Source organism: Penaeus chinensis, chromosome 22 (assembly GCF_019202785.1).
Source record: "Penaeus chinensis breed Huanghai No. 1 chromosome 22, ASM1920278v2, whole genome shotgun sequence".
In the NCBI taxonomy this organism is placed as follows: domain Eukaryota; kingdom Metazoa; phylum Arthropoda; class Malacostraca; order Decapoda; family Penaeidae; genus Penaeus; species Penaeus chinensis.
The window spans coordinates 2,870,421-2,882,920 of record NC_061840.1 but is presented as its reverse complement, the minus strand read 5'-3'; the positions used below and the strand labels follow the sequence as shown (position 1 = coordinate 2,882,920).

The window sequence follows — 12,500 nt, the reverse complement described above, 5'->3', positions numbered from 1 at the left end:
CTAGGAGAGATGGTTTAGGGACAAAGCCCCTATTTGGACATTTATTTTTGTTCATTTGGCAATCTTTTTGGTTGTTTGTTGAGGATGGGGATTTAGGTTTTCCTTAGTTTGAGTAAAGGCCTTGGGCTCCTGTAGTAAAATTTTCTGTAGTAGTTATCCTTTGTAGTTAATATTTTAATATGGTCTCTCCCCCAGCCCCCCATCAAATGCATATCCACTTATTCACTTTTTGGCATATTTGCTCTCCCTTGATTATGTATTTGGTATGCTGGATGAATATCCAGATTTATTTTGATCAAGAAGCCTTTAACCTGGTCTCTTGAAAGATGGTTTGTGTTTGATATAAGAAGGGACTAGAAACTTTGGTACACTAATTAATTATTTTCTCCTTTACAAAAGGTCTACTTTGACATCACCATCGGCGGTGAGCCAAAAGGACGTATTGAAATTGGACTATTTGGAAAGACCGTACCCAATACAGCGAAGAACTTCAAGGAATTGGCAACCAGGCCTGAAGGATCTGGTTACAAGGGCTCAATCTTCCATCGTGTGATTCCTGACTTCATGATTCAGGGTGGTGACTTTACCAAAGGAGATGGAACTGGAGGTATGTAGTATTTAATTGTAGTTTTAAAATTGGGTGTTGTGAATCCCAAAGAATTTTGCTTGTGTATAATACTAGTAGAACTATAATTATAGGATTACATTTTTCTTTTGCTAGGCGTCAGCATCTACGGAGATAGGTTTGCTGATGAGAACTTCAAGCTGAAGCACTATGGAGCTGGATGGCTTTCAATGGCAAATGCTGGAAAGGACACCAATGGATCTCAGTTCTTCATCACTACTGTGAAGACCCCATGGTTGGATGGCAGGCACGTTGTATTTGGCAAAGTGCTAGCTGGCATGGTAAGTGAGAAGGTATTTTTCTACTGGTCTTCATTTAATCACTGCTCACACAAGTCCAGTGCTGTGGCTTCTGCACTTCCTCTGGCAAAGGCAAGCAAGCCTCCACCGTTCACAAGATAGAGCTCCCTGTACTGTTGAACAAGGAACCAGTCCAAGCACTAGTTGCTAAATGTGTTTAAATGTAGAAAGTGCAGAGGTGACAGCATTGCTGGGTGTTGTCCTATTCTGAGCAGTAAGAAGGCAAATACCTGCCCACCATATAAATAACTTAGCTGTGGTTAAAGCTGTTTAGCAAATTCAATTGCATGTTAGATGGTACATCTACATCTTGCATCAAAACTTGTATCAGTTATAAATTTTGAAGACTTGATATCAAACTTTTACTGCAGCAGTGTTTTAATTTTAATTTAGTATCTGAAGTTTATATATTTATGTAGACTACAGATATCTTGCAACATTTAAACATTTAATGATAAGATTTAATTAACATGTAAGGCCTGTCGGTGCAGTGGGCACAAGGGCAGGCATACTATTTGGTAAACAAGTAGTTTCTGGTTTCTTGCCTACGTCCATTTTACAGGTGTCTGCTCTTGTGCCTTCTAATCATGTCCTCATGTGGACAGGCTTTAGGAAAAATGCAATTACATGTGCTATCTTTTTAATATTTATTCTTTATTTTTTTCCCCCCCCTAAACAGGATGTGGTAAGGGCTATTGAAGCAGTTCAAACTAGAGGTGACCGGCCCATTCAAGAGGTCAAGATTGCTGATTCTGGAGCTATTCCAGTAGAAACCCCATTCAGTGTGACAAAGGAGGGTGTCCAATAATAGAAACATTCCTTTATTAAATAAAAAGTAATGTCTCAGCACAACTGCTTTGCATTTTTTTTTTTTTTTTTTTTTTTTCTTCCAACAGAATCGTGGGCAAAACGGTTAATATTGATAGTCGCATTGTTACTTTAAAAAAAAAAATACTTGTTGACAAGTAGAATGTGTTGTCTGTACTGGCTTGCAAAATTTTGTAAGTGTAATAAATTTCTACATTAGATTCTTTGTTTTTCTCCTAATATTGGCAGAAACTAGACATAAATGCAGTGTCCCATTTATGAAGGTGCGAGTTAGAAACCCTAGATATTATCCTATCCTTTCCAGGACAATGAATTGTAAGCCCATGGGTTTAATGCTGCATTGCTTTGCTTTTCTCAAATCAGTTTTTGGCATTACATTTCCTAGACAAGAGGCTCCAGTTTAATGGTGATGCTTTACCTCCGTAATCTTCTGTATTAGTCTTGAATTAAATGGCTGTTAAATGTTTGAAAAGGAACATCGTCTGTAAATTTTTAAAGTTCATTTTATTGTTTAGGGAGTATAAATGATCATTCCTATAAAGTGGTAAAAATGTTGTCTGAAGTAACCTTAATTAAGGAAAGTCTGCTGAGTTGATGAATTGTTAGGTGTGCCCTACAATTCCCGTAGCATATTGAAGTGTGGATAAATAAGCAAGGCGTTGGTTAAACAAGCAAGGCGTTGGTTAAACATTCTGTAAACTTGGAGATTTACAAAAGTTGAATTCAACAGGTTTGTACATGCTTTTGACCAGTAAATACTAGGTAGCTTAATGGGTACCCATTGCAAGTAACTGATGTGAAGGGTTATAATGGTTAACTTTGTGCCTGAGTCGCCAGGCACTGACTGGTGATTTTTCCCATCAAATGTGCCTATTAACTGGCATGCCTGCTCATCAGGACATGCCTTCAGGATACATGTGCATTTAAAGTAACATAAGGGGCTGTTTAGGGAGCCCCAGATCCAGGAACAGGTGGGGGGGAAACAAAAAAAAAAAAAAAAAAAAAAGGATCGAGCCATGCCCATAGTCTAACAGTAAAAGGGATCTGGAGCATGGTCTCAACCAGTGATATGATGGACAGAATTTCCCCATTTTCATATTTTGGGTAATCTTTGGCATTGATGATGCATTACTGGTCCTTGTCTGTTGAACTGGCTCATGCTCCTACATCGGCACTGCTAGTTTTCCTATATGCACAAGCAAAAATTCTTGATAGGCAAACTACTCCCTTTTGTCTATAGGAACCCCCTAATCCCTTTCATGCTGTTGAAGGGGAGCCTTAGAAGACAGACTAGGGTCACCACTACCTTGGACCTCAGCCCTCGCCTCAACTAATTTAGCGTGGTTGTCTTCTCCCCCTTTCCTTTCCTTTCCTCTTCATCATTGTCCCCTTCTGTCCACTTTCTAAGATGCGTGAGCCATGCTGAAAGGATGAAAGGCTGGCTTTGTGTCGGTTATGATCAGCCTTTGAGAACCATGGCCACAATATTCCTTTGGTTAATTATATAGCCCTTAGGCTTCATGGGGACCCTGAGGGGGTACTGTTTCCTTTTTCCATTTATTTCAGGCTCACTATGGCCAATAATGTTTTACCCTTATTAACCCCTTTACGATGGGTCACGTCTCTAGACATCATAACTAACTGCTTGAAATGTGCCGTGCGGCTGTACGCCGCGCCAAAGTGCTACGAGGTGGTGATTCAGCTTGATGTACCAAACTCAAATGTTCAAAGTCGGCGCGTTGCCGTTGATTGCCAGCGCGTAGTTTTTTTTTTTTTTTTTTTTTATAGTGTTCTTCACCTGCCACAAAGGGGTTAAAGGCATTAAGGCTTGCCCCTTCATCAACTAGCCTATCTAAATTTGATTTCATTGGTTACCCAACCCTTGCCTCTCCTTTGACCACACCTGACTGATACTAATACCCTCTTGACATTTGCGGTCATCCCTATCCATTCTGAATTATCCACCCAGCTCATTACTCGTCCTCCAGAATATACCCTTTCCTCTCTCCCAACATTATCCACTCTATCTTCTACTGCACATTATTAGTCTTCATTGTTTACCTCAACTTCATTACTACTCTGCATCCTTATTGTCATCTTCCCAACAGTACTACCTCTCTCCATAGCACCCCATCTCCCTCCCGCCCTCATCCTTCCACTGCTTCCACCTCGACAAGCCTTTTGAGTACCCTTTTTGTCCCAGCCAAGTGGGATTAATTTTTTGATTCCCCCTACAAGCCCCATACTCTGACAAACCTTTCTCCTCCCTTAATACTCGTACAGGAACTGTTTCCGTCTCTCCAACTGATTGTCCTGTCTGCAACAAGGACTGGTCAGACTGTGAAAACGACTTGGTCGCATGCCTCGTCAACTCTGATGCAGTGACAGCCCAGTTCTACACTACACCAGTGCAAGTCCTACACCAATACTGCCAAGATTAGCATCCATAGACATGACCTCCCCCATAAAGCTCATATTGATGGAGTGTCCTGCCTTGTCCGATCATATGGACCCCTTCCCTGTCAATGTCAGATATGATGGCATTTTGGCCACCCAGCCAAACGTTGTTGCTCCACAGCCCTCTAGGTGCCCAACCTGGTCATGATCATTCAAACTGCTCTGCTCAGTCATGCATGTCTGCCAATTGTGGTCACTCCCATAATTTATTTTATAGGAGCTGCCCTGCCTACAAACTCAAATCTGAGATAGCAGTTCTCAGATTCAAACTATGCCTCACCCTATGCAAGGCCAGACAAGAAGCACACTGAGATGGGGATGGCCCCAATGCAGGGAATTACCCCTGCCTTGGTCCTCAGCCCTTGTTTCAACAATTTTTTTTCATGGTCTTTTCTTCTCCTTTCATTTTCTTTTTCTTCATGCCCTTGTTATGTCTACTTATCCTAATTGTTAAACTCATTTTTGCTTCCTACTCCCTTAATTCCTTCCCTCTCTAACAACCTTTACATTACACTGTACCCCATCAGCTCCCCCTTTCACTGCCTACACCACCTACTAGTACTGTTCAACCTATAATTTTACCCAAATCATTACCTTGTTCCTAACCCTTTTCACAACTCTAATTTACCATAGTGCCTTATGATCTTTGATGTCATATAACACTTCCTTACCTGGGGGCTTTTGCCCCCAAGCCTCATGCTATCACTATTTTGAATACACTGCTAATGACCTTAGATGCTAACGTGGCAGAAAAATTTAAATAAATATATAAATTTTCCAAAAATGTACTCCTCTGCTCCCCTCCCATCTCTAGAAGTCTCAGCATCTCTCCCAGTACCTCTTCCCTCTACCCAGAACCAACCTAACCTCTACTACCTCTCTCCCCCAATCAAATTACTTTTCCAGTCTAAATCCAGATACTCCAATCTCTACCACTTCCTCGGTGCTTACGCCCCCCCCCCCCTTCTCACTCTACCTATCGCACCAGACAATCTAAACATTACACTACATCATCTCCTACCACATCCTCTCCTACACCCACCTCTCCCTCTGCTCTTTGAACATCTATTCCCTCTTCTCCTCTACATAAGAATACCTTTGTTTCTCAGACCTCCCTACCCGACTCCCCTACAGAAACTCTTTGACCTCCAAAAGTTCATAAAAATGACTTAGGAGAATGATCTGCTCCCTCATCCACCCTCTAAATCCCTTATTGGTCCTCAGCCCTCGCCTCGACTAATTTTGCATGGTCTTATCTTCTTTCCTTTTCCTTTTCTTGATCTTCGATGTCCACTGATCCTAATCCTTAATGTATTTTTGGTGTTTTCATCACAATAATTTGTCATTATTCCCTACTCCCAGAACTCCTTACTCTTCTAACAACCGTTACCTTATACTGTACCCCATCAGCTCCCCCTTTCTACCCTTTTCACTACATACTATCCTCTAGTATTGTTAAATCTGTAGCTTTACCCTAATCATTAACTCATTCTGAACCCTTTTCACTATTATACTTTACCATAGTGCCATATGACTTTTGATACCCTCAAGCTTCATGCTATCACTATATTTTGAATGAATAAGTTTCAATAAATAATAATTCCTCAGACACATACTCTCCATTTGATCTGATCACCCAATATTTTAAACCACATCCTTTTACAAATCCCCACTGCATTCCATTTGCTCCCCCCTCCATACCCTTTTCACTAATGTTCTATCCTACAGCGTTCTACAACTTTTGACATCTAACACATCTTATCCTGATCATTAACTAATTTCTGCCCTTTTTGCCACAATACTTTAACATAGTGCTATATGACCTTTGATGTCTAGCACATTTATTTCTTCTAACCATTACCCATTGCCCGTAGGCACTGCTACTTATTACTGAAAATTGTCTGCCAAGTCATCATCCATGTCATTAGCGGCATATTCAAATTATAGAGATAGTGTGGGGCTCAGGGGCAAAGTCCCCCGGTAAGGAAGTTTCTTTTTGTTAAATAAGGTAATGTTTGTGGATTTTCAAAATGGTTAATGGTCAAAACAATAAATGTGGTAAAAAGAGTAAAAATGAGGTAATTATTAGGATAAGTGGGCACAACAAGCAAGGGGTTGGAGGGGCATAGGCACTGCTATGCCACATGGACAGGGATTTATGCATTAGTCTTTATCTAGCCATTGGTGTGGTTGATGATTCTAAATCTATAGCTATACCCACATTCAGGAGTAGCTCTCCAAAATTGTGATAAAAATAGGTTACTGGATGATGATTGCACACTTGTTGAAGGGAAGTACAAATGACGTTGATGTTCCTGTTGTCTGACCAAAAGCAAATACATTGGTATCTGCATTACTTGTTAAGTCAAACAGAGGTGACCTTTCATTCTTTATTGAAATTTTGGAATTGTATTAACATTTTCAACAATAAGGATATTACAATATACTACATTATTTACATTATTATCCACAGTGAAAAAAACAGGGTAAGATACCAAAAGAGTGGAATAAGAATGGACAAGTTGTACCACATTGAACCAATTTAATATTTTGTTTCACTGACAATACATTAAATTGGCAAACTGTGCCTTAACTCTATTTCTCATTCAAACATTCCTCACCAATATATCACCATGATGTTTATCCAGAGACATACCATACAGGCATTGTTGTACATTGTATAAAGTATGCAAATAAGTGTTTACCAGAAGCACTCCTTTTTATACAAACTGTCCAAATATTTGTCACTGTTCAAGGTGAATTCTGAAATTTTCATTCTCTCTCCATAAGTCCTTTTCTATTCTGAGTATATTTCTGTGGGTGTCTCTTGGTCCTGCTATTTCTGTAGAAGGACGCTGCAAGCATTGCCTTGTCCTGTTTCTCATTTGATTTAAAGATATCAATGGGTTCAGTTACATATCTGTCTAAGTTCTGTTGGAGAAAATAGGATTATATTAGTAAAGCCAAGTATGTAAGAATTGGCTTTCTCATAAATTTTGTATGCCAAACTTTTTGCACTGATTAATTATTCACTGTTAAAAGTTCTGTTGTGGCACTGTTGAAACCATTCCTTATTTGTTTTCATATAAACAAGTTATATTATTTTTGAAAAGTCTTCCAGAAAATACATATACATAAATATTACCAAAAAGATAAGATTGTTTATCACACTGACTTACATTTTCTGTTATATGATGATTTTCCTCTAAACTTCTGAGTAGGTGTTTAAATTCTCCAATAAGTTCTTTATCATTGCTCTTCTGCACAGCTGCCTCTACAGCTTCAATCTGTAACAGAAGTCATTGTATTTCTATATACTTACACCCAACTTAATTACTTTTGAGAGAGAGAGAAAAAAACAGAACTTAAATTTGTGGTGCAAAATGTTGCAGACAGTTATACAGCTGATTAATTTTGGTGTAGCTGTTGTGGCTGACGCATTAGTGGATATTTCAGAAAGCTTAATAATGCTAATCTATCCAACACCTACAAGACATAAGATAGATATAAAACACATGAATGACAAATACCAAACAATATCCAATACAGACAAAACATACAGGATGACTTATGTAAGACCCACTGTAGTTTTTAGTGAATTTTGTTACATACAGATGGCTCCACATGTGCTCAGCCAGGAAAAGTCTAGCAGTGGGACCTGTGACTGGTCCTGATTTCCTCATTCCTTGAATTGGTGGGAAAATGTTTTTTTCTTTTTGATACTACTGATATTGATACTATTATTATTCTTATTGATTATTGTTATTTAAGTCTTAGTATTATTAAAGACAATGAAATAATACAAAAGGCACTTTCCAAAAATTAAGGAAAAGGGTAAACAGGTGAGATAGGTAGGACTAATAACTGACCCCTTGGTGACTAAGCACTTGTAGAACCATCTATGTTTAAATACAATAAATAAACTTCTATTACAGTGGACATGGCATGTATTTTTCCATCTCTGCCGATTGTAATGTCCACTGTAGTTTTCGTTGTGATTTGTCTTTACACATCGATGACTCCACACAATGCTCAGCCACCAGAAGTTAATAAGTATTCTACATGACCTACACCCCAATCCCTTGCTTCTTCTTGTTGTGTGTGTGTGTGTGGGGGGGGGGGGGGGTTAGGAGACTGAGGCCTCTTTTTCTGTTTAATTAATCTAATCATTAATTAATTTTACTGTATTTTTTTGTGAATTTAATTCTACACAGACTTTTGGGGAATTTTTTAAATACTAATCTGTGTTAAACATGTAAAATTAATGCTATTTCTCACTAGGTCACACTGTACATCAGTAGTTTTTACATGAAGAAAATAATCTTTTTGACTGAGCAACGTTGGCATTATCTATTTCACCTTTTTACAAAGAACTGACATAGTAAATGCCTCTGAAAGTCACTCATCATAAGCTATCATAATTAAAACAAAAGTAATTATGATACCTTTTTTTTAACTGCTCAGGTTTCTTATAAATATCAGTACACTGGTCAAGCTACATTAAAATTAGCTGAATATCAGTGATAATCTCTCTAAATGCAGGTACTGACACCTTTGCCAAGGGATATCTGTACACTTAATGAATGGAGTGGAACATGTGGTATTCTGGTTTCCGATGAACATGTCCTCACTGTATTAGCTACTATATATATATCATATTCTAAAGTTTCTGACTGAAATACCCCTCTTTTCTTATCTGTACCTTTGTCAGCATCTTTGTAAACTCTGGGCAAGAAAATACTCTGAAGCTTTATATTATTCAACTCCCATTTATTATCTCTGTAGTATCATATGTTTTGGATTGCTTTTAACCCAATGCCGCCGGGGAAAATTAATAAAAAATCTGGGAAATGCTGTGCTCATTTTCTATATTTTTTGTGAAATGCCTCTGCACATAGATGGCTCTGCTAATGCTTAGCCACAAAGGAGTCAATTAGTAGACCTTTTGACCGTACCTGATGTGAATTGGCAGGAAAAAAGTATTTTTTACTAGTGCTAGGAATATCGATGGTGTTATTTTTATAATAAACATAATAACTATAATGTAATAAACATTAGTAACAGCAAAATAAGATAACATAAAATATTTTTGTAAATCAAAGAAAAGGGTAAATGGGCGAGACAGGCAGTACTCCTAATTGGCTCATTGGTGACAGTACAAGTGTAGCCATCTATGTGTAAAAGCAAACAAGTAAACTCACAGGCATGACGTACAAGTCATACCTATCGTCATTAGGTTAAAGCACTTGAAAACACTGGTGACAAGAATTCCCGATCATGAGATTCATGCCTTTTTTCAGATGAATCATCACAAGTCCAAATGCACTTTAGGGGCTAAATAGCAATCTTCTTGGTCTTTCCTTTTTGCAGAAAAATTGCTGAATCTTGTTATCACAATATTTTTTTAAGTCAAAAGTCTCACTGCTTAATGTATATAAACTTATATAATAGAAGAGAATTTCCCTACCGTTTCCCTGAATATGTGCGATTTCTTTCCGGGCCTTCTGTTGTCTGGGATGTCAATCTGCACGACACCTCGGAGGATAGGAAGGGTTTCTTCTATGCGAGAGGTGTCTACCAGGGCCAGAATCTGACAAGAAAAATAAATTGGTGTATTTCAGGAAATAAATTGGTGTATTTCAGGAAATAAATTGGTGTATATCAGAAAATTAATATATTTCAGGGTAAAAAATCCTTTTTGGAAATAAAAAAAAAAATCCTTTTCTGGAGAGAGAGAGAGAGAGAGAGAGAGAGAGAGAGAGAGAGAGAGAGAGAGAGAGAGAGAGAGAGAGAGAGAGAGAGAGAGAGAGAGAGAGAGAGAGAGAGAGAGAGAAATGCTGGGACCAAGTTCATTTTCAATGTCCCAGCAAACTAAGTATATAAAATATGGAAGAAGAAGAAGACAGATGTTCCCATCAATGCTGACACTTACTCGCAGATTACGGATAGCAATGTGGGAGACATTCCGTGCCTTGGCCAGGTATTCAAGGCTAATGTGCGGATGATTTTGCCTTAGGGCCAGAGCTGCTATGAAGATGAGACATCTGCGGTTAACAGAAATGCCAGACTCCTCGGCCTCCTTCATAAAATCCAACACCATTTTTAAGCTTTCCTGACTGTTCTGCAAGAGTAAGGAAAAAGAGATTAAAATGTAACTTTGATACTTATTAGTAAAGAATTCATCAGGAATAAAAATGAAACCTCGTACTGGTTATTTAACTTTTAGTTATAATTCAAATCTTTATAGATGACCAAAACCCTTATATTCCTACTCATTAAAACACTTTATAAATTGATCAAATGTATTGTACACGCACACAGACAGAGACACAGACACAGACACAGACACAGACACAGACACACAGACACACACAGACACACACACACACACACACACACACACACACACACACACACACACACACACACACACACACACACAGAACGAACAAATAAAATAAAAGACTCCTCCAGTTTCTTTGCCACCATAATATCATACCATCTTATAACATGTTGCAATGACGATCATGAAGCAGTTTTTGGGGAATTTGGTTCCTTGTAGTCGCTTATTCTGTAGGTTTCTAAAAACGTCAATGACATCTTCGTACCTCTCTTTCTCGTACAATAAATCCAAAACTATTTGGTAAGATGCTAACTGATCAAAAAAGCCATCCAGTTCTTCTGATTTCAGAGCCTGAAATAAAAGAAAATAAGATATATAAATATTTCTTTAAAAAGTTAATATAAGAAAATAAACATCCACCATACAAACACCAGTACCAGGAAAATATCTTACTCTTAGAGAATTACTTGTGTAAACTTTTACATTTACTAACAGATCTACCACTTTTACATTCTCATCTCAGAAGACACTGCATCTAGAGATAATAATGACCCTTGAATCCAGGATCTTTCAAAGTATATGGCAAAGAAATTGAAAGTAGATGAGTTCTTATTGTAAATATCGCCACATTTTTTGAGTGCCACCTTTTCATACAACTTTTGCCATTCATCAAGAGATTTTCAACAAAATTTCATTCGATAGGAATTGTTATGTGAGCAATATAAAAGCAAGGTTTAGCAATATGGGGTTAACTACCCTGTGTTGTCATTTCAGGATTTATGGGACAATGAGACAGATGAACCTTATCTTTATGTGCTGAATATGAATCAACACTACCTCACAAACATAAATGAACAGCCAATAACTCCAATTTTAACTTTCTACATATTCATATTTACCAAGTTATCTAATGTAATTATGTATTTAGTGCAGTACAGGATAATGGCAGCTGGCATGGGAGCAAAAACTAATTTCCTAAATCTGAATTAACTTCTCTATTTTATAGCAAGCTTAAACAAAGAGTAAATATATATATATTTTTTCCCCCCCTCTTATCTCCCTTTTCTTCATAAGATCACATGCCCAAGAAAAGAAAGGAACAGGGTCTAACAGTATGAAAATTAAGAAGATAAAGAAGAAAATAAAAGGACGACAAAATTAACATTCTGCTCAATTTTCTTGCATTTGCTTCAGTGGCCGGAAGGAAACAAAGGCAAAGGAATATTATTAAGCTATGACAATTAACCCAATCGGCATGGATGGCTAGAGTACATGTCATGCCCACAAGTGTTTAGTCACCAAGGAGTCAGTTATTAATCCTTCCAATCTGACCATATACATATTATCAAATTGAATAGTAACAGTACCAACAGTATTAAAAAGAAAAACATATTTTCCCCCAAATTCAAGGAATGGGAAAATCAGGCAGTCACTAGGGCCTACTAATAGACTCCTTGGTGGCTGAGCACATGTGGAGCCATCTGTATGTAACAAAATTCACAAAAACTACAGGGGACAGTACATATATCCATGGTCATTTTTCATTGTTCATTCCCAAACTATTGTGGATATTTACCTTTCTTTTATGTTTCATTTTTTTTTGCAATTGAATGGCAAAAGAAGGAAACATGAAAGAAAGGTAAATATCCACTAAAGATTGGGAAAGAATAAAGAGAAAAAACTAAGAACATAAAAGTAGTTTTACCTTTAAGAAATAATCTGCATAAAATCGCAAGCCACACCTGGTAATCAAAGACTGAATTTTTGCAGCTACGACCAGTGATGTTATGGCCTCTGTATTTCATTCTCCCACAAACACCCACCACATATAATCTAGCAAGATAAAACTATTATATCTCTTTTGCAATCTATCAGCCATAGATCTACCATCTACCATCCTGAATATAAATGGCTGAGGTTTATTGGCCATAGTGCAAAGTGCATAGGA

At 37.8% G+C, this 12,500-nt stretch overlaps 2 protein-coding genes across 2 annotated transcripts in view; one reads left to right on the top strand and one right to left on the bottom strand.

Moving 5' to 3' along the window:
- The window catches only part of LOC125036907 (peptidyl-prolyl cis-trans isomerase 5-like), a 4,454-nt gene extending 2,504 nt beyond the window's left edge, over nucleotides 1-1,950 (top strand). The window contains exons 2-4 of the mRNA XM_047629854.1: nucleotides 400-607; nucleotides 722-906; nucleotides 1,604-1,950. Of these exons, the coding sequence (XP_047485810.1) occupies nucleotides 400-607; nucleotides 722-906; nucleotides 1,604-1,732 (522 nt within the window). The 3' untranslated portion in view covers nucleotides 1,733-1,950. The remainder of the gene's footprint in view (nucleotides 1-399; nucleotides 608-721; nucleotides 907-1,603) is intronic.
- Nucleotides 1,951-6,585: 4,635 nt separating this feature from the next.
- Nucleotides 6,586-12,500, bottom strand: part of LOC125036906 (pentatricopeptide repeat-containing protein 2, mitochondrial-like) — a 9,297-nt gene continuing 3,382 nt past the window's right edge. Inside the window, exons 4-8 of the mRNA XM_047629853.1 lie at nucleotides 10,709-10,903; nucleotides 10,142-10,330; nucleotides 9,677-9,799; nucleotides 7,389-7,496; nucleotides 6,586-7,140 (exon numbers count right to left, since the gene is read on the bottom strand). Of these exons, the coding sequence (XP_047485809.1) occupies nucleotides 6,982-7,140; nucleotides 7,389-7,496; nucleotides 9,677-9,799; nucleotides 10,142-10,330; nucleotides 10,709-10,903 (774 nt within the window). The 3' untranslated portion in view covers nucleotides 6,586-6,981. The remainder of the gene's footprint in view (nucleotides 7,141-7,388; nucleotides 7,497-9,676; nucleotides 9,800-10,141; nucleotides 10,331-10,708; nucleotides 10,904-12,500) is intronic.